Source organism: Bicyclus anynana, chromosome 22 (assembly GCF_947172395.1).
Source record: "Bicyclus anynana chromosome 22, ilBicAnyn1.1, whole genome shotgun sequence".
NCBI lineage: Eukaryota > Metazoa > Arthropoda > Insecta > Lepidoptera > Nymphalidae > Bicyclus > Bicyclus anynana.
The window spans coordinates 12,352,005-12,375,494 of NC_069104.1; the positions used below are offsets into that span (position 1 = coordinate 12,352,005).

General features: G+C 36.7%; 1 protein-coding gene across 1 annotated transcript; it reads left to right on the plus strand.

Annotated features, from left to right (window-relative positions):
* Nucleotides 1–4,610: 4,610 nt before the first annotated feature.
* On the plus strand, nt 4,611–21,815 carry LOC112057698 (proclotting enzyme). The gene is made up of 7 exons (XM_052888343.1): nt 4,611–5,063; nt 17,496–17,546; nt 17,634–18,620; nt 19,086–19,278; nt 19,774–19,934; nt 20,701–20,957; nt 21,582–21,815. Exons 1-7 carry the CDS (start codon nt 5,015–5,017, stop codon nt 21,735–21,737), a joined length of 1,854 nt encoding a protein of 617 aa, XP_052744303.1. The 5' UTR covers nt 4,611–5,014; the 3' UTR covers nt 21,738–21,815.
* Nucleotides 21,816–23,490: the final 1,675 nt, after the last annotated feature.

Here is a 23,490-nt window from a genome sequence, read left to right on the forward strand (position 1 = left end):
ATCTTCAGAGTTCTATATCTTTGTCGGTAGCACAAAGGCCAGGCTCTAAATAGCACATATTGCTCGCTCCACACGGCAGGCGCTCGCAAAGTGACTGCAAATTAAAGTCAGGTCGCAAGGTGACTTTGTACTGACTTCCTCTCAACAAGTACTATAAACTGGCTCTTACTCAACTCTATGCTTCACCCATGTACTAAGTACGAATCTCAGAGCCTTTTTTAATGAAATCCGAGAAACCTTAGAGTTACTTATGTACTAACTTTTTTATTCGCTACAAGTTAGCCCTGGACTACAATCTCACCCGATGGTAAGTGATGATGCAATCTAAGATGGAAGCGGGCTCACTTGTTAGGAGTAAGATTAAATTCACCCTTTCGGTTTCTACACGACATCGTACCGCAACGCTAAATCGCTTGGCGGTACGTCTTTGTGGTAACTAGGCACGGCCGAAGCCTTCCACCAGCCAGACCTGGACCAATTTAGAAAACCTAAAATCGAACCCAAGACCTCCAACTTGTAAATCCACCATCGGTTCAGCCATATCAATAATACGGAACCCCCGGACTACAGGGGACTACGTGTGAAAGTCATGTAATCCACAATCTCACTCAATCTGGTGCTTCCCGATAAAAACACAAAAAAAAACCCCTTAAAGAGTTTTCACTTAAAAATGTCGAAAGTTAAAAAAAAACAATCTCTTTTTCCCGCTTACACACGAAACGCCCAAAAGTTGGAAATATAGGTTGTCACTATCATATTTATCCTATCAAAACGTAATATGTGAAAATGTGAGCCAAATTCTTATGAAATCATATCTAAGTGGGTGCCAAATTCTATAGGAGAACTTAGAATACATATAGAATGCTCGAGATATGAATATTGGACTACCTACTTGAAAAAAAAGAATTTTTGTTTGACATACAAAGAGTCCCTACAAAAGGCCTATGTCTGCAGTGGACGTCCATCGGCTGATATGATGATGATGATGATTTAAAAAGAGTTTTGTTTTTAAATTTTCGTATCTACGTAATTCGTTAAAAAGTGCGAGGTAGTCAGCGCCACAAAATGTCTACTAAAAATAACTCGAGCGGAAAATAATGTAAATGTAGGGAAATTATGCGAAAACACGAAGACTCGTCCGTGTGTTTATTTGAGCATGTACCAACATGATGAGATTACACCGTAATGTAGATAATATTAATATAATCTGTCCGTATGTATATTTAATTTCCATTTTTTTTCTGATTGTGTAAGTGCCGTAGGCTCCTTATGGGACCTCAGCGGCGTCACCGGGGGGTTTGGGCTAGCGCAGAAGCATCGCCTGGTGGGGCCCGAAGGCAGAAGCAGAGTAGATGGGCGGAACGACTCTCTAAGGGCTCCTCTGAGACTCGGACCTCGACTTAGAAGGCCGTTCGGAAAGGGAGTTTTGGCCTGAGTGTATCAGACCGGGCGCCCCCGAGATCGTGAGTTAAAAAACCCACGTCTGGGTGACGTCAGATATTGGGACTTTATTTCTGCTTTTTTTACCACCTACAAGCTAGCTATTGATTGTGACCTATTAAATACATCAAGCGAATTGCAGGGAGCCGCTGGATGCTGGCGGCTCGAGACCGCGAAAGTCTATGCAAGACACCTACGTCCAGCAGTGGACGTCCGTCTGCTATTAATGATGATGATGATCATGATGAAGCTAGTCATTGAATGCGTTTTCACCTATTAGGTACTTAACACAGATTAATCAATAATATACAGATGGAGCGTACGGAACACGACGGTGTCGTAGCCGCTCCAAATACAAATTCAAAAAGTAATACATTCTCGAGTCAGTACGACACGAACCGTCCCATCAGTAAATTTCAACATTATTTACGAAAAATAGCGTCATAATTATGTTTTAAGTCCTATGTTTTTAAATATTTTAAAAACTGTTTACAAAAAATAAGATGGAGTATTTTATAATATTGATTATTATATTAATTTACGTTATTGTTGTTAGTGTTAAATTTTGAAATACAAATTACGAAAATAGTTTGTTTATGTATTAGTTGTCAACTTGTCAAAGAGACGAGTGACGTTTGTTTTTTTTAATGAGTTTCGCCGGCTTCATTACGTTGCTTCTAAAGACTCACTCTGGTTACTCTGTGGTACTTAAGTGATAAACAGTAGGTCGGTAGTATTGTTTTTATAGTAAAATTGATGGACTAACTGGATGGCTTAATAGCTTAAGCCAGTAAACCTGCCGTCTCGCATTTGAAACAGCGTGAGTTTTTTTTAATTATCTGATTCATTATTTGAAGTTCCATACCTCCAATCCTGAAGGAGGGACCCCTGGCCCTAGTGGGCCATTAAATAGGCTTTTTAAATGACTTTCATACAATAAATAAATCAAACGTGTAGAGAATAAAAGAAATGGGATTTGTAATAACTAAATAACCTTGGTTTGAATATGAAACAGCTGTAAAAACCCAATGTTACAAAATGGAGAACCTTTTCTGGAAAAGTTACAACACATATTGCATAATTATTTATGTCGCGTTGCGTGGCCTAATGAAGATTTTCCTTGAAGTGTATTATTAAGAAAAAAAAAACAAAGCAATTTTTAGAAGATTTTAAAATATAATTAGTCAAGTCAATGATTTGAATTTTCGCCTGTCGAGTAAGACAAAAAGAACAAAATAACGATTTGACATTTACAAAACTAACTACAAATAGTTAAAAAAAACTAAAAAACATTCTTTTAGTACGCACTAAAAATTACAATTATTGTATTTAAGTAACGTAACTATTATTTCGTATTCCTGACAGCAAACCCTTTCATTTGATATCCTTAATATGGGGATGGATTTCAAATAGCCAGTCCACCAGCTTGGGGAGGCCGCCATATTGGATTTGTAATGACGTTTCTTAGCTAGTCATGTATTGTCATCAGAACTCAGAGCGTGTGCAAAATTTCACCCTACACGAAGACCGGGAAGTGGGTCAAATTAAGATTTCAAGATTTTCTTACATACCTATTTACAAGTGAAGCTAATATTATAAAGCGTGTATTAATAAAAACACAAGGAAACATTTTTATTCAACGACAAATTGTACTTACTCTATTCTACCTCTGAAATTTTCTAAGCGGCATCGTACCGGAACGCTAAATCGCTCAGCGATACCGAATATGTCTTTGTCGGTAAAGTAGTAACTAGTCACCGTCGACGCCCAGTACAAAATCATCATCAATATCAACCCATATTCGGCTCACTGTTGATCTCGAATCTCTTCTCAGAATGAGAGAGGTTAGGCCAATAGTCCATCACGCTGGCCCAATGCGGATTGGCAGACTTCACACACGCAGATAATTGAGAAAATTCTCTGGTATGCAGGTAATCCTCGCGATGTTTTTCCTGCACCATTTGAGACACAACTGAAAAGTTTGAGGTGCATGCCCCTGACCGGATTCGAACCCTAAGGAATCAGAAGCAGAGATCATATCCACTGGGCTATCACTACAAAATCATACCTTAACCAATAATTTAGAACATTTTAAATCCTAAATTGGCACAAGCTAGAAATCTCTTTATTGAGAATCAATGCATTGCCAACTTTGCCAGATAGATTAAATATGATACTTCTAAAACATAATAATATTTACACTTTAAGTTATTAAATAGAGCTTAAAATAGATAGAGTGCAAAGGTATGTCATTTTCCGTTGCATAACTTGCGGTTTTAACGGTTGCCTTAGCTTTAACAAAGTAAACTGGGTCTAATGCCTTACTACAATAACCAAGATATTAAAGTACCTACGAGTAAGTATATTCTATTTAAAGTTTAACAAAGTTTACTATTTTTTATTCGTAGTTACTGATTTGGTATAATATTAATTTACGTAATTGTTGATAATGTTAAATTTTGAAATACAAATTATGAAAAAAGTTTATTTAAGCGAATGTCAAGGAGACGCGTGACGTTTGTTTTTTTATGGGTTTCATCGGCTTCACCACGCTGCTTGTAAAGACTCATTATGTTATCTATTTGTGTATGATTATTTACATACATTGAGTATATTTTATTGAACCATAACTTTATTAAAATAAATCTGAATAGTTTAATATCTATACTCCAGGATCCGTGGAGAATTTTTACAATTGATTACTAATAAGTTAATTTTCCGTGAGTAGCTTCGTCTTGTTAGTTGTTACTAACCAGCTGGTTTTTTTACTGTTGCTTAATTAATAGGCCATAATAGACATAGACAGTGCAATATCATAGATGAAGCTACGCACGGAAAATTAACTTGAGAGTAAATGAATTGTAAAAATGTTCTACGGATCCTGAGCTATAATTTCAATAGCTTTGACAAATAAATTAAAACAGAATAGGAAGAGACGGGTTGGGACGGGACAGAAACAGTAAAAACTTATTTTATTTAGTAGGTTAACATTAGTATGAGATCTTCTCATAAATAAATTGGTAAAAGTTAGTGATCTGCGTAAATCTTCATACACATTATTATTGGAACAATAGGTATCTGTCTTGGGATACAGATCACGATAGATCCGTAATTCAGATCCCCACTGTAAATATAGTGTGTTGTGGAAAGTAAAAGCACGCAGCAAAACGTGCTCGGCTCACTGCACGCCACGAAAGTGAGCGCGCGACACGCGTTATTTATGAAAAAAAAAATCCGCCAAAAATCCTCCGACATCGCTCAGTAAAATATATAATTACTTTTTGGTAACACAGAAACAGGAACTCTAAACCTAAATAATAATAAAAAAGTAAACGTTGCGTTCGAAATTATAAAAATCCGTGTTCTTTCGCGCGCGTATCCCGAAATTCGAATCTGACATCTCGTATTGCGTTCGGAAATTCCTCTTTTATTTTTTTAAATTTTTCGGTGGTTCGGTAGGTAGTGCGTTGAACTTGAGTGCAGCGGCCGCGTCCTCGGTTTCATAAGTGATTAAACGATGTTGCCCGCTTAAGTGAAAGTGCAGTGACGTAAGCGTTACATTAGAACTGGCATTATGGCGAGCACTATTAGGTTAGGGAAGTGCTGCATCTTTATGGTTGTCGGTGAGTTATGGTTTAGTTTTTTTTTATTTACCTGGTACAGGCAAACGTCGATGGTCATACTATCTAAAACCAATCAGTAATAATTATTTTTTATTATACCTACTTTCAAAACAGTTCATATTAATTTCTTTAAGTTAAATGACATCAGAATCAAACACAAACAGTCATTCAGTTTCAACCCATATTCGTCTCACTGCTGAGCTCGAGTCTCCTCTCAGAAAAAGAGGAGTTAGGCCAATAATCCACCACCCAATGCGGATTGGCAGACTTCACACACGCAGAGAATTAGGAAAATTCTCTGGTGTGCAGGTTCACGATGTTTTCCTTCACTGTTTGAGACTCGTGATATTTAATTTCTTAAAATGCACACAACAGAAAATTTGGAGGTGCATGCCCCGGACCGGATTCGAACCCACACCCTCTGGAATCGGAGGCAGAGGTCATATCCACTGGGCTATCACGTATCTAAGTACACAATAGGTATCAAAGAAACATACAAAACTAGGCTAAGCCCGTATACTTGTCGCCAATCATGAATGAGGATGATGACTAGGTTTGAATATATTGATTGTTATGATACATTCGGGTAAATAGGGTCAATGTTAACTAATTTATACATAAAAAGCAAAGATATTTACAAAATAAATAAGATTATAAAATTTCAAAATCTTTTAAATTTTTTTTATCAATTCATACAATTCATACAATTTTAGCTTCCTTACATTAAATGTGACATTTTTCAATAAATGAACTATAAACATAAACGCACAAATAACAAAGATATTAGTAATTTTGTTTGAACGCCCATACAAATCTAACGATCAGCGAGCCAAAGACGTCACTAAAACGTGCCATTTTGTAAGGAGCGTTTTTCAGGGATCCGCGGCAGCGCCGCAAATCTGACCCTTTAAATCCCTGTAGCTCCGAAAGTAATGATCGCAGATACCCTGTTGCTTTTACAAAATTGCTTTGCTATTAGCATACTCTTAATTTATATACAATTTAAAAAACTGTCATCATCCCTATTAAATGAGCTAACTCGCGTTATTGCGATTATCTTTTGTATTTATTTACTTACTAGCGGATGCCCGCCACTTCTACAATCGATGTAAACATCGTACGTAGATATTATCTCTTCTCATCATCATCGGACTTTTTTTATAAAATATCAAAGTGATAAGTAATATTCCACAGTGCATGGTTTTGTTATATCTCTTATGGATTAGACATCGTTTTCGATGAAAGTTCTTAAACGACTTAACTTTTTCCGACATTTCTAAGAACTATCGTCATATTTCAATCAATTTACACAAAATCTTGACAACTTATTGATAAGTACTTAGGCAAATCCTTTTTTATAAATCACTCTATACATATATTAGTGAAAAACGCATGAAAATCAGTGCGATTCGTTCGAAACCGTGCTAACATCATTTCCCCACCACTTCTATGGCGAAAGTAGAGTCAAGGCCAAGAACTGCTAATTATGATAATTGATATTCAACTGTCGTAAATATTATCATGACATAATAAATCTATTTAATATTATAAAGATTAATTTAATATTATAAAGATTAAATAGTTGATCGTTTGTTTGTTTGCGTTATATCTCCGAAAGTATTGAACCGATTTGAAAAATTCTTTCACTGTTCGGAAGTTACACTATCCCCGATTGCTTTAAGCAATATTTTATCGTCGTATTTCTACGGGAACGGGAAATACGCGGGTAAGGTTCAAAAATAAGGTTCTATATTAAACCCGTATATATGTTTGTATATTCGCGATTTTCTCATAAAGTTCTTAATAGATTCAGATGAGATATTGTCAGTAGCTACCTACTAAGAAATACCTATAGCTTTTCTTCTCAAAGGTTTTAACTATCTTAGTCCAAAGTGGGGAGGATGGTGGTGTACGTAATTTATTATTATCATTGACATTTGATATAAGAGTTTAACATTACCCGCCCGCCATCCGCATCGGAGCAGCATGGTGGGTCTAAGTTCCATAATATCCTCTTTCCTATGAGGAAGGAGTCCTGGCCATAATAAGCTGTTAAGTAGGCTGCTTGTGGACCACTAAAAAACCATTTAATATGCAGTAGACAGCGAAGCCGAGGTGACAACCGTGATAGCACAGTGGATATGACCTCTGCCAGCGATTACGGAGGGCGTGTAGGTTCAAATTCGTTCCGGGACATACACCTCAAATTATTCAGTTATATTAAGGAAATAAATATCACGTCTCATATAGTGAAGAAAAAACATCGTTAGGAAACCTGCACACCTGAGAATTTTCTTAATTCTCTACGTATGTGAAGTCTGCGTGTGGACTATTACCCTAACTCCTGTCATTCTCGAAGGAGACTCGTGCTCAACAGCGAGTAATATGGGTAGTTATTGTTGATAATAATTAACACGGCAATTAACAAAAAAGTCCTTTACGTAACATCTCGAACTATCTGTATAGCTCGTACGAAGTAGGTAAGTAAGGATTACTTAAGAGCTCCATTCACAGCTCGTCATGGAAGTCGACGACGCATCGAATGACATCATTTGCTTTCACTCAGTGACTGTTATTGAGCAAGTCAGCGTTGCCTTCAAGCAATCTCCGGTATGATAGACATTAGCATAAACAGACAAAACTAATCTACACATGAAATCTTAAACAAGCCTTTAAGAGTTTCATAAAAGAAAGAAAGGCTTAGAATGTTATAGCCTGCTCCAGGACTTAAACCTAGGATTTAGTTGTCCAAAGCGACTTGTATTGTCCGCGTAACATACTTAGTTGTTCTTATAACCGCGGAAACCATGGTTGTTTCTGGGGTTAAAAGTAGCGTATGTATCTATATCTAATATTAATATTATAAAGCTGAAGAGTTTGTTTGATTGAACGCGCTAATCTCAGGAACTACTCAGGTCCGATTTGAAAAATTCTTTCAGTGTTAGACAGCCCATTTATCGAGGAAGGCTATAGGCTATATATTATCCCCATATTCCTACGGGAACGGGAACCACGCGGGCGAAACCGCGCGGCTTCAGTTAGTACAGAATATAATCCAGGTAATCTCCATTCCAATTTTACGTACGTACGTACATAAAACCATTATGTAGTTTTTGTGTGAAAGAATGACAAACAGCTGTATCTTTACTCTGGCTGTACATACTTTCGCATTTATTATAGTATTAGCTTAGCTTAGTCTATAATTATTATTATAATTATAAGCTAAGCAGCTTTCGCTGATGCGCCTATATCTTATTGCTTCTTATTGCTTTATTCATCCAGCCGGTTCTTAAACGCATTTAGTGATGTTATGTACCTACTTAATTGTTAATAAATAGTTTTCACTAAACCTGATTTCCTTAAAAACCTACGTCTCTCCGCTTCGTTCTCTGTTACTTAGTAATTGTTGTTATTCACTAGTTCCCTTAAACCTAAAATATACGAATTATGCGTAGTGACGTGTGAAAAAGCACACTTGACTCCAAGTCTGAAGTAAGTTTAAAAAAAAACAGTTATCTGTAAAGTCGGTTTATTGACGATAGTTGAACGTGACAACCAGTGACGTGTGAAAACTTCACACTTGACTCCAAGTCTGAAGTAAGTTTAAAAAAAAATCAAATCTGCAAAATCGGTATACTGACGATAGTTGAACGTGACAACGTCATAAGAAAATACTGAAGGAATGGTTGCATTTTTCAAAAAAAAAATTCGTTGGTTTTTAAAACACTATTTAATAATCTACATAGACCAGAATATACTTTATTTCTTGTAAAGTTGGCAACACTTGAGCGAGATAACGACGCATGACGTCATCTTTTTTCGAGTGTACAGCCGGCTTCATCGAAATATAAGACGTTGTCACGTCAAAAATCTGAGTGCATCTCTCTCTTGTTTCTGTTTCTCTGACTCTATGACGTATTATTTATTTCTTGTTACTCCGTATTATTCATTAGTTCCTATATTACACAAATTACGCGAGTTTATAAGCTGTTACGTGCAAATACCCGGTGCTGTAAGCTGTCGTAACACATCGGGTCCGGTTTGCGTGGCCGACTTAGCGGACGCGGTGTCACTGTTACTGCTAGCTATATATAGAATAGGTTGCGGTAGCTCGTTTACACCGCATATATACTCGTAAGCTTATGACTAAGAACCTTGTGTAGTTTTAAAATCAAAAACAAAATAAATTAAATTATTAAAGGCTTAGTTTTCAATAACTATTCTCGTGGTTGTTAGATAAATGCTTTCAGTAAATGATTTTTTATAGTAATGCAGATGTTATTTGTTCCTAGACTAATTTATTTTTTAATTTATGTTATTTTATTGAATTTGCATGCCAAAGATGGTCGAATACATCGAATACATTATAATATTGATTATGTAATCAGCAAAAAAGAATTTGAATTTTGAATTTTGAAACGTCAAGGTTGACCATTTGTAAAGACTCAGCCCTCATTCGGACGAGTGTTTTTTTAACGTCCGTTAAAAATGCTCAGAATCGCGTCGGCAGGGTCAATATCAAAATTTATTTATTTCAGTTACTTTACAAACACTTTTGAAATGTCCGAGAAGAGACCACAAAAACTCTTTAATCCAGCCCTTACAGTAGTATCGCTGTAAAAATGGAGTAACTTCTCCCTTTTTCCAACACTTCCCTTCACTGCTCTGCTCCTATTGATCGTAGCGTGATGAAAAGTATACTATAACTTGCCCAGGAGTATGAGGAATAATTGTACCAAGTTTTTATAACGAACATACAGACAGATGGACAGACAGACAAAAAATTTACTGATTGCATTTTTGGCATCAGTATCGATCACTAATCACCCCCTGATAGTCTTTTTGGAAATATATTTCATGTACAGAATTGACCTCTCTAAAGATTTATTACATGTATAGATTATTTCTGTTTTTCCATTCTGAAGCGATATACGTAACTTCAAAACAGCAATAACATGAAAAGTAAAAGCGTTCTCAACTAAACTACTAGTTACGGAAGCGCATAAAATTGTTTTTATTTTTACTGTTGCCACTTACCTATTTACCACAGACAGTGCAAGAGTCTGTGGTAAATAGACTTTTGTCATTCTATAAATGCTGAAAGTTTGTCAGCATAATCAATGTGCTTAAGCGATAAATAAATAGAACCTGGTTGACCGAGCTTTCTTCAGTATTTTATTTCTTTAATTTTTCTTTTAAAGGTATCAAATGGATAGAATATCGTAAAACATGGTAAATAAATAAATATAGTATACGGAAAATAAATACTGTTAACAATTACAGACTTTATGATAACTTTAAGAGGTTGCAAGTAACAGAGGTTCAAACCTTAAGCCAACAAAGTATTTTTTACAAATTATTTTATTTCTGCTATTGGTGAAGATTTTAATAGTATTAGGGTTATTATTTTGAAGAACTGTTTTAGGACTGACTTCTCAGCCAATAAGTTGCGCCGAATGTTTAGTGCATTATTGCTTGCGCCATAGGTAGATTAGAATTACTCTTTTGCACTTACAGATATATTACCTTCCCTTATGGAACGGAGATCGCGATGATCGGAACGAAGTGGGTCGCAAAGTAATAGCATGAATAGTTTAAAAACTAAAAAACACGTTTAATACCCAAATAATGGGGGGGGGGGTAGACTGTCCGCCATCTTGGACGTCCGCCATTTTGAATTTGAGTCACGTGACAATTATCGTATTACTGACAGCAAACCCTTTCATTTGATATCCATATCATGGATTTCAAACAGCCAATCCACCATCTTGGGGAGGCCGTCATATTGGATTTGTAATGACCTTTCATAGCTAGTCATGTATTGTCGTCAGAACTAAGAGCGTGTGCAAAATTTCATACCTACCGTACTTACCTATGATAAGAGCATGGGCTGACAAATTAAAGCTTTTATAAATGACGAAAGTTTATTCGTCACATGCTCTCAGACTATTACCAGTTACCACGATCAGTCATGCATCCATTAACCGACGTTTAGCATTCTCGGCTTAACGAAAGCTTTTTATTGTTGATTGTATAAGCAATGTATATTGTCATTTAGTTTTAGTATTATCTATTGTTTTAGAATTAAAAATACGTAACATTTTGACGATTTCTGCATCACTAAAACTGCAGCAAGTTCTAAATAGAACTGCCCCCTTAGCCAAGTGGCACGTGGATTGTCTTTCTACGATCGCTAACGCTTTGAAAACTGTAAAGATGTATGGGAATGACATTTGCTGTCGACAGGTCACGTGATAAAGATCTGTCATTCCCATACATTTTTCTAGTTCTCAAAGCGTCAGCGATCGTAGAAAGAGCATGGTATAGGTAACAGTTCGTTTCATACTTGAAAGTTTGTCGCGATTCACGATAATAGTAGGTACGTATTATGAACGTCATAAAGCAACTGTCACCCGCACCATGCTACACCGCACATAGTATAGATAATGTTATCTATATATATTTCTAACGCCAGGTCTTACACCAGTAGGTAGTATTAAAAAAAAATAATAAAAAAATACAACCGACTTCAAAACCACAAAAATGTTTCTACTCAACCAAAAAGTGAAAAATAACATCGTATGTGCTACCTTCTCTGATCAGTATGAAGGCGGTACCAAGTTAGTGCTGTGCTAATTAAAGCCGTTCCTGAAAATCCTAAATCTTTATGGTTTAAACAGTTTAAAATTCTCATCAATACAAATTAATCAAGCCCAATCACAAGATAGCTACTGTAAACCGTTGAGGAGTTCCTTTAGAAGTCAATCGTCTCCATCACCAGAGCCCCAATAACAGTTACATTTCATCTAGGTGTAAAGTTCTAATCGATACAAATTAATTAAGTCCAAACACAAGGTAACTGCTGTAAATCGATGATGAGTTCCCTCGTCTGTGCTTCGGCTCCATCATCAGATCGACACCAGACCTTCTTTTAATTGTAGTTCCTTAAAATACTTATTGAAAACATTAACAAACGTACTAGTTGTCCCAATTATATTCGAACGTGTCCCTCGATTTCTCAAGGATTCTATCATCAGATCCTAACATGATTACAATGGGACCAAATGGAAGGCAAACCCTATCAAACAACAAAATCAAATCGGTTCAGGCGTCTTGAACTACATAAAAAAATATATCGTTGGATATACATAAAAAAAAAAGATTGCAACGAATTGATAACCTCCTCCTTTTTTTAAATTGGTTAAAAATTCAATTTAGAACCCAAATTCCATACTAAATAGTCACGGATGTCTATCAAAACTATTACGTAAAACTATAGCTACCTATATAGTTTAGCGTATAGTTTGTAGTTCAGTTTGAATAGCGATCAGTTTTTTCGAGCATCGCTAACGATTGCATTGATTTCATAACAATCACTGACCCGAATGCTCGGCCCCAGTGCCCCGGGAAATACCTACAGCTCATCGATACTCCGCTCACGTGTGCACTTTATAATTGCCCACTTCGTACCGAGTGTAATATACTAGTGCACGCCATCAACCTCGTCTGACAGAAATTCATGTCTCAGACCAATTATAGGTACCTTCTATACCTGACTCGCTAGGGGTTACCCCTCTGTCAAAAATATATGATCATGATCATTTAAAAACGACAAAGTCTAATAAAATGTAATTACTCGGAGCCTGCAGTCATTAAAATATACATATACTCGTATCGATAATATTATAATTAGTAATAAGGTATACCTACCCATCAACTTGAATATCGAAAGTTCGATAAAAACCACCCTATATGAAACATAAGACAATACAATATCATCTTAATTTTATAGCATATGGCATCGTTTATCAGCTGGTTGGCATTGGTCCACTGATCGTGAACCCAGTGAGCTCCACTAGAAAGCGTTTGGTACACTCACTTACGCAACATTGTGTTTTGGGCTCGTTCTCTACGACACGTCAGATGTTTGTAATGCATGAGAAATCGGAATCCGAGGCGAAAACAACAGGCCCGCAATTATACTTCTCCATTTTCATTTGATTACCAAATAAATACCATCTTCGTTTATCTATCCGTGGGAAATAATCTGTATAATTTAACTGCCTTGTTAATGGTTACCCAGTTAATCTAGTGGCTTAGGATCCCGAGGTACTGGGTTCGAGCTACGAAATTCTAAGCTTTTCTTTCTTCCAAGCAGTGGCGGATTTACTAGCTGGATTTAGCTTGGAGCCTAGGGCGGCAGATGTTACGGGGCGGCTAATTTGGCACCAAAAATTGTTGTCTTACAGAAATAAATAAAAACGTCATTAAATACGAGTCTTGAAAAATTATCTAAATGAAAATCAACGAAAATCTGATGTAATGAAGTCTAAAGAGCACAAAGTTTCAATGACATTGACAGAATAAAATGTAATTTCTAAGTCCACCACTGCTTCCAAGGTATTTTCAGAAAAAAATCTCAGCCCATAATTGGGTAAATGGTGGTGCTACATTATATCTGTGATTCGGTCTAAAATTCAGTCGCGATAAACGATTCCGGAGGGTATGGGTTGGAATCCGGTGCGGGACATGCACCTCCAACTTTTCAGTTGTTTGCATTTTAAGAAATTAAATATGACGTGTCTCAAACGGTGAAGAAAAAACATCGTGAGGAGACCTGCATATCAGAGAATTTTCTTAATTCTCTGATAAGCAGTGTGAAGTCTGCCAATCCGCATTGGGCCAGCGTGGTGGACTATTGGCCTAACCCCTCTCATTCGAGAGGAGACTCGAGCTTATCAGAGAGCCGAATATGGGTTGAAAATGATGAAAATGAATGATGAAGGCTTAAAAGCCGCAGGCTTCTAATTTTTTCTATAACTTAAATACAGATTCAGAATTAATAAAGCCTAACAATCACCAGATCAGATGTTAATAACAATTAATGACCAAATTGAACATGTAAAGAAAGAAAGGCACAAGTTAAGACACCGTTGCCCTTTAAAGTACACGGAACATTTACAAAACAAATGAAAAAAAACATTATATTTCGACGCAACCGGTCTTTTCCCATCGCGTTCCTTAACCTCTGGATGAAAGGAGGTTAAATGAAATTATAACAGTGTGCATGATTCCACGATATTATTTTTATTTTGTTTTCATCGTACCCTAAAAGATTGTCTCTCTCTAGATGCCATAAAGGTAACAAAACCGTCTAGATTTTATTATATTCGTATTTTAACAAATTAACTGATGTTTATCACAGAAAGGGGTTTTCTTTTTCCAATGTCTATTACCAGTCTTGGTTGTGTAGGCCCTCATTCGCACGAGAGTTTTTTTAACGGAAGTTTAAAAAGCGTTCATATACAACAATATATACAATGTAGGTACATTATATATAATTGTACGAGTAGGTCAGAATTGACAATAAAGTCTTCCATTTAAAGAAATCCATACTATTTTCTCTCATTTATTTATTAGTTCTTTTTTTTTAATTTTTAACAATGTCAATATAAATATAAAATACAAAACACTATTAAAAATTTATAAAAAAAAAATATAAAATATATTATATCCATATATTATTAGGTACATTAATATAATGTAAATAAACACAAAATTGTGCATGTGTACGCTCAACGGAGTCGCTAAATTCAGATCACTTGCAGTGATTTTGTAGACACGTAACATATTATCTACAGTATACAATAATCATTGACTAAACCGACATCAGCCAAAAAACTGTCTACGAACAAAACGTCAGTGTCCCAAATTAGCCTTAATTGTGCAATAATCTTGGACTACACAAGCGCCGTCACGCAAAAACTTTTAATTTGACAAAAGAAAAAATGTCCACCGCCTCGTACCACGGTTTCACTTCTATTTCCGGCGAGATGACAGATATGGTCGGTTTCACTCGACTTTTGGGTACGTGATCTCTTCAGTGATCGCCTTTTTTGAGATAAAAATCTCGATGAAGTTAGGAAATTAGAAAGTTTTAATAAAGCTGATTTGAACCATCTTCATCTGATGACTATTCTTTTGATGGTATTTTTTTGAATATTTTGGCTTGAGACACCTGGCTGTTTTTGGGAGCTTCTCAATATTTAATTTAAAATTCACAACCCTACTTCATCATTATCAACCATATTCAGCTCACTGCCACGCTGGCCCAATGCGGATTGGCAAACTTCACACACGCAGAGAATTAAGAAAATTCTCTGGTATCCAGGTTTTCTCACGATGTTTTTCCTTCACCGTTTGAGACACGTGATATTTAATTTCTTAAAATGCACACAACTGAAAAATTGGAGGTGCATGCCCGGACCGGATTCGAACCCACACCCTTCGGAAACGGAGGCAGTCATCAGTCAGGTCATATCCACTAGGCTATCACTAGGCAAACGCCTGTGCAGGTCCTACAGTACAATGAGTATAGCAAGTTTTGATATCCACTACAGAGATTATTTAAAAAAAAAAAACCAACATACATACAGCCGAACGTAGAACCTCCTCCTTTTTGGAAGTCGGTTAAAAATAAGCAGTGTGGAATGATCAAGCTCAGTGTGGATTTGTCGGGCATACTCCGACAATAATCACGGGAGTTTTAGCTGTTTATAATTCATTATTATAACTAACACTCATCATCATCATCATCATATCAACCGATGGACGTCCACTGCAGGACATAGGCCTTTTGTAGGAACTTACAAACATCACGATCCTGAGCCGCCTGCATCCAGCGAATCCTTGCGACTCGCTTGATGTCGTCAGTCTACCTGGTAGGGGATCGACCAACACTGCGCTTTCTAATGCGAGGTCGCGATTCAAGCACCTTGGGACCCCAACGTCCATTGGCTTTTCGAACTATATGCCCCGCCTATTGCCATTTCTGCTTCGCGACTCATTGAGCGATCTATGTCGGTGACTTTGGTTCTTCTACAGTCCTTCTCATTTGATTCGATCACGCAGTATAGAATGTTTTTTTTTATTTTTAGAAAAGACATTAGCTATTGTTCAATTTACTGAATGGAAAATGTTAATGAATGCAGAAACTGTGTTACGTACTATTTGGGCATTGCCTTGAAGGAAGAAAAAGGGTGATGAAAAATTAAAAGCAACAGAAATGAGACACTTTACGCTGCGAACAATGAAGTAACAAAACTACCAACTAGAAGGCACGAGAGCTCTACAAACAGACACTTTCCGTGTTGCGAGATAATAAGACGTCGGACGTTCAAACACTTGTCTTTACTTAGAAGACTTGCTAATGAAAATGAATAAAACATCCTAAATTGTAATATTAATAATAATAATAATTTATTTATTCATCAGAAAGCAGGTTTACAAAGATTAAATATAATAAGACCCTGATACTTTCTTCCATAATAATTTGGTGTATGAAAAATTTAAATAGACTATGTATAATCCTAATTTAAAAGCAAATAGATAAAAAAGAAAACATATGTAATAGCTTATACAATTTAACATTTTAAGATTCAATGATTATGACAAATCTAACTCAAAACTACTGTGACAGATAAAATAAAATAATAGTCATAATGTATACTGTCAAAATTATTAAACCATGTTAAATTACCTACTAATGTACCTACTAGCTTTACATACGATCAATACAAACATAAGCATAATAAACTACCTTAGGTTTACATATTATGCACTAAGTATAAAGCAATATTTCTGAACGCTGAGGTACTCCTTAGTTAATTAAAAAAAATAGTTTAATTTGAATTATTTTAATTCCCTCTTTAAACAGCATACAATTAACACAATTACAGAACTAATTATTCAGGTTCTAGAAATATTTTATCAACTAGCGGGCGCCCACGACTTTGTCCGCGTGGAATTAAGTTAGATTTTTACAAATTACGCGGGAACCATATATTTTTCCGGGATGAAAAGTAACCTAAGTGTTAATCCAGAGAATATCTATTTTCATTCCAAATTTCAGCCAAATCACCGCAAATTTGACAAAGTTTCATACAAACTTTCATGCCCTATTTTATTCACTTGGGGGTAGAATTGATCAAAATAATTTCTTAGCGAATTCCTACGTCATAACATCTACCTGCATGCCAAATTTCAAGCTATCAGCCCGATCCGTCTAGATCACTATGTCAGTCACCTTTGAGTTATAAATATTTAGATATCAATATATAATACAATGTCACTAAATGCAGCCTGTACTGGTATTCTTGCCACCATTCCACGTGGGCATGATTTGTATATTTATTAGGATACATTAGCTAAGTTCAGTAAAGTATTCTTTTTCAATAAAAAAAAACATAAAAAAATCACAGATAAAATTAATTCATTGACTGATTTACACCCTTTCATTTTTCTTAGTCTGTAAAGTTTTGTTATCTAATTTTCTACAGTATTCCATATTCTAAAAAAAGCGTTCAATTTTCGCGACATAGTTACCTTATAATTTAGAAGAATTATTAATCGTTCTCTTTCTATTTCTTTCAGGTATTCTATATCTAACTGTAATTGCAAAATGTCAGCACCCAGCTCACACGGGTAGGTATGCATCAATCATTTTATTACATCTGTTATATTCTAGTACATAGAACTATGCATTGAATAAATCTGTTGTTGCATTTTCAGTATCATTCGTGCAGCCGAATCAACTTTCATATCCATATATCCAATCGGGTCATCCACCGTGGCATCAGTTCACATCCCCGCGGAAAAGATCACCTGACATTCAACAATACTATAATGGTCCATACAATCAACAATACAACCAATATTCGTACAACCAAAGACCCTATCAACATCCAGAGACACTCCAAACGTACCCTCAAGCCTATGACACGAGGCCATCTATCGATTTAATAAACACAGAGTCGAGGAACACCCAAAACGACGGAAGACTTCTATCACAATCTGCTTTTACAAGAATATCTGAAACTTTAGGAGCCATTAACACTGTTGGTCATTACTTGATTGATATAGTAAATGAGAACGATAGAAATGAATCTGACCCAAACTTGCAACAACTACCACAAGCGTTGTATACAATAAGCAAGAACGTTTTAGGAAGGAACGTGACAGATAAAATTGCGCCTATAGTCAAGAAAGCGTTGCCTAAAGTTTTACCTGATGCACCGATTACGAGAATAGCAACAGGTGACTTGGATAGAAATGACGCTAAAGCTTGTACAACACCAGAAGGAGAGGAAGGCATTTGCGAGGATCTGAGCAACTGTCCGCAACTGCTCCTTAACCTAGTAAATCTTCGTGAATCACTATGTTTTAAGGATTTATTCGTGCCTGGAGTGTGTTGTCCTCGAGATGCTGTAGTTCCAGCTACACAGGCTGTTGAGAAGCCAATTGTATCTACAACCAGCAAACCGACATATTTGATTCCTGTTACAACGCAACGGCCTATTCCAAAACCTACAACAACAAAGAAACCGTCTGCTATCCTAGTTTTGACCACTAAAAGGCCAAAGCCCACAATCACTACTACTCCTAGGCCTACCACTACAGTACCTACAACAACGACTACAAGAATACCTTCAACGACTAGCTACTATACGTTGCCACCTCCTTTCATCGCGAACTACTCCACGGTTGTTGATGTAAATGGTAATTTTTAGTTTTATTTTAAGTTTATTTGATCTAGAATTCATTCACGCAATTCAAGCAATTAGTTTGACTCATTTTTCGTTTGAGCTTAATTAAAGTAATGTAAGTAAAGAGCTTATTAATAAAATCTGTGTTATCCGTTGAAAATTCGTTAAGTTTAAACCAATAACATCCTTTTATATTCATTTCACATCTTAGAGCCTGTTGTTTGTTTCCCAAACTATTATTTTTAGTGGGTAAATCTTACTTGTTACGAAGGAACGAGGAGATTACATCAGACCCTTACCGACTAAAACCCCACGGTATTCTGACTCGCGTAATGATAGGACTAGGCTACGCTTTCGCACACCGTGACGTATTTAGCAAAACATAACCTATCCTAATAATCGAACTGCAATAACTTTGTCCTTCTAAACTGCCTTTAACTGAAGTCACCTTATTGATGAATTCTTTTTTAAATTTCAGACTGTGGGCAGAGAGAAGACGAAGGTGGCAGAATAGTGGGCGGTACGGAGTCTAAGCCTGGCGCGTGGCCATGGATGGCTGCTATATACCTGCACGGCAGCAAGCGACGCGAGTTCTGGTGCGGAGGTACCCTGGTCGGCAGGAGACATGTCTTGACTGCTGCACATTGCACGCGGGACTCCAAGCAGAGGCCGTAGGTTCAATATTTTATGTTTGACTGTCAGTACCAGCTGGTTTTACCTTGAAATTATTTATTTATTTTTTTTGTGACAAGACCTAAAGCGCTTATGCTGTGCTATATTAGTGGTAGGAAAGAGACTATCATACTCAATTGGGATTAATTCGAGCGTCACGGAGACGTATTAGATTTCGTAGATAATGATAGGGAGTATAATACCTACTATTTTTGCTTTTAGCAATAGGGAAAAATATACAAATTTTAAAGACAATTTTAAAAAATTGTCGGCGTTAATCGTCAGAAAATATATTCCTTCTGAAAACAAAATAACCCTAGCTGCAGCTCGAGAACAGAACTACAACTGTTTTTTTATGCAACTTTGTAACACTCCCATTAGCTTTCCAAATCATCATATTACGAGGCTGTACCTCGTTAATAAGAATCCCATAACTTTCGGCTTATTGACAAAACTTCAACTCCTTTTAAAAGTTAACTTGTAACCTTTTTCAGCTTCCCAGCGCGTCAGTTCAGTGTACGTCTGGGAGACGTGGACCTGTCACGAGACGACGAGCCGTCCCGCCCCATCACCCTGCGTGTGAGCGCCGTGCGAGCTCACGACCAGTTCTCCAGGGTTGGCTACTACAATGATATTGCTGTGCTAGTGTTGGCTGGTAAGTTATCCTTATCCTTCAAAAGTCTTTTATAATATCATAAACCTTTTATCTATGAGCTGTGCCATCAGTACTCATAGGCTAGATGGTTAAGTTACTGAATCTTGACACAGCCATGTATACTTTTCTTAATAAACAGAAGCTCATTGGTCGTATTATGAGTTTTTTTTTGACTAATTTCTGGTATAATTTTAAAAATTCAGCCATGCTTATTTAACACCAAAGTAGCTATTTCCTATGTTGCTACATAGAAACCAGTTAAACATTGACTGTCAATACTGTACAATGACAATCTATACTAATATTATAAAGCTGAAAAGTTTGTTTGTTTGTTTGCTTGAACGCGCTAATCTCCGGAACTACTCCTCCTGTAGTCAAGTGGCACGTCGATTCCCGTTGTACGATCTCAAACGCTTTGAAAACTAGAAAAATGTACGGGAATGATCTTGATCACTTGACCTGTCGATGGCAAATGACATTCCTAAATTTTTTCTAGTTTTTGAAGCGTTTGTGATCGTAGAAAGAGAATCGACGTGCCACTGGGCTACAGGTGCTGGTCCAATTTGAAAAAATAATTTAGTATTAGATAGCCCATTTATCAAGGAAGGCTATACTTTATCCCCGTACCTACTTTATCCTATGAGAACGCGCGGCGTCAGCTATTGAAGCATAAAATCATTGAAAGAATTATGATTTTAGAATAGCAGCTGTTAAAACTAAATCTACTTGAAATAAATTTATTTTGATTTCAATAATATTGTTTCAGAAAACGTCCACAAATCAAAATACGTGATACCAATCTGCCTACCACACGGGGAGCTATCAAGACAGCAGTTTGACGGCTCAGTAGCTACCGTGGTAGGATGGGGCACCACGAGATACGGTGGTGGAGAGAGCTCAAGACAGTTGGAAGCAAAGCTGCCTGTATGGAGGAACGAGGACTGTGACAGAGCATACTTCCAACCAATTACTGACACTTTCCTATGTGCTGGATATCCTAGGGGAGGTGTTGATGCTTGTCAGGTAAGTTTCACATCATTATCAGTGTTATTATCTACAAACCTTGACTTCTCTTCTTGCCTCTGCCAGACACTGCCTAAATTTGGTGGGAAGTAGCGAGGAAAATAAGCAGGGGAAGGTGGACTTGTTACTCTTCCTGGCGCATATCAAATACCAATCCGAATATTCGTGGTAATAATTTCATATTATCCGCAAGAGTATTTCCACGAGTAAAGTTAAAATAGGCTGATAATAATTGGATAGAAGCAGGCGTTACTTTGCGGAAGTTCATCATGTATATAATGATTTATTTATTTTGCTATCAACCGCGAAAAGCCGACGAACTCATGCGACAACGTCACCCAGGTTCGACAAAATTCTCTACGTACGTTTCACCTTGAAACCGGAGCATCCTCAGGAGATATTGACTCTACAACGTGCAATTACAAAGTTAATCTCCTGAGAATGATCCGGGAAAACGTACGTAGAGAGTATTTTGTCAGACCTGGGTGACGTTGTCGCATGGGTTCGTCGACTTTTCGCTGATGATAGCAAAATATATAAATCATTATAAAATTAGGCTGATAATGATGATGAATATTTAAATATTCGCCTGAATGTTGTTTAATGTTATGTTTTTAATTCCAGGGAGACTCCGGTGGTCCTCTCATGTTACTCGCCAACGGTCGCTGGACGCAGATCGGTGTAGTTTCGTTCGGAAACAAGTGCGGCGAGCCGGGGTACCCGGGCGTCTATACCCGGGTCACGCAGTATCTGAGCTGGCTGCAACAAAACTTAGTTTAATAATAAATTAATAGGCAAATCTTTGAAAAACTATTTCATGTGGTTCGTTCGTGCTTCTCGTAGCATGTTTAGAAACCCGTTTATAAATAAATATAATAATGACCATTCCTCGTATTAGTACTATTGCATTAAGGGCCCTACTCACACATCTGCCGAAGGGGCAATCTAGGGTGCACGGTAGTTGTGGCGATATCGGGAGTATCTCTACACACTTGCCTGCCGTGCAGTGTTCCAGAATAAGCCGAGCTGAGCACACGTATTGAGAATAGCACCCATATTATCGACCACTCAAAAGATTGGAGTAGCCTTGGCGCTTTCTGTGGTGCTACCTCAAAAAAAAAGGTAAATGAGATACTGGGTGAAGAAATGGCTACAGAAAAGAAGTGAGTCATGCCACATGAATATTATAAAAATACACATTTTGATTCTACGCTGTTTGTACGTGCACTCCGTGTGGCGCGAGACTATCCTTGATCCCTAAGTCGTCCCTGCCGTCGGTGCGTGTGTAGCGCGATTGGGGCAATTTCTCAGTCAGTTTGTCAGCAGCTGTCACACGGAGTGCACGTACAAGCAGCGTAGAATCAAAATGTGTACTTTAATAATATTCATGTGGCATAACTCACTTCTTTTCTGTAGCCATTTCTTCACCCAGTATCTCCTTTTCCTTTTTTTTGAGGTAGCACCACAGAAAGCGCCAAGGCTACTCCAATCTTTTGAGTGGTCGATAATATGGGTGCCATTCTCAATACGTGTGCTCAGCTCGGCTTATTCTGGAACACTGCACGGCAGGCAAGTGTGTAGAGATACTCCCGATATCGCCACAACCGCCGTGCACCCGAGATTGCCCCTGCGGCAGATGTGTGAGTAGGGCCCTTTACTCGATTTTCTTTTATATATTTTTTTACCTATAAAATCTTTGACTCGTTGAATCTTCAGAATTCAGAAAAAATAAAGTAGTTAATTGGAAAATTCAGGCTAAATCTGGGGTTAAATCCAACAAAATAAATTCTAAACGAAATTAAAGTACTCGATTTATTTTTTATTATTTTAAGAAAACGCTAAGCTAAAATGCTAAAAAGCCATGTTCTATGTTTCGTTCAGAAATGTACAAACAAATTAACCCGTTGAGATGCAGTTGAATAGGTAACTATTTAGACTACCTATTATTTTCTTTAAGACCCATGATGACGTAAAATTTTATAGTCTTGGATGGACCATGTCAAATAATAGATTTTAAATATTACGCTACACGACCAACGAAATCACCTTTTTTTGAATTATTTTTGTAGGATTTTGTTTACAATACGAGTAAGTACATTGCACGTCCTTTTTTTAATAACTTCTAACAAGTTTAATAATCGATTACAGTCGATTAATGCTAATGTTATTTGTTTTATGATATTTAAGTGTATATTGGTGTTCTACCAATTTTAGTATCATGATAGTCATGAATCTATTTTAAGTTTTATTTAAATTCTTTTATAAGATTACTAAGTAAATATACGACTTAATTCCTGTTTACTTGATGATTCAATATATTAATGGACTTGTAAATAAAACAATTTTTTGTATCCCTCTCGTTAAACATTATTATACAAAGATGCATCCGTACCAATTATTCAAATTTTCAGTATTTTACCAGTTACCGTACAAGATTTTTCCATAATTATTATTATTTTAGAGTTATTTTAGATACTAGGTAGGTACTTATGCCATATTATTTGCACCTATTTATTAGAACATTTTTATATCG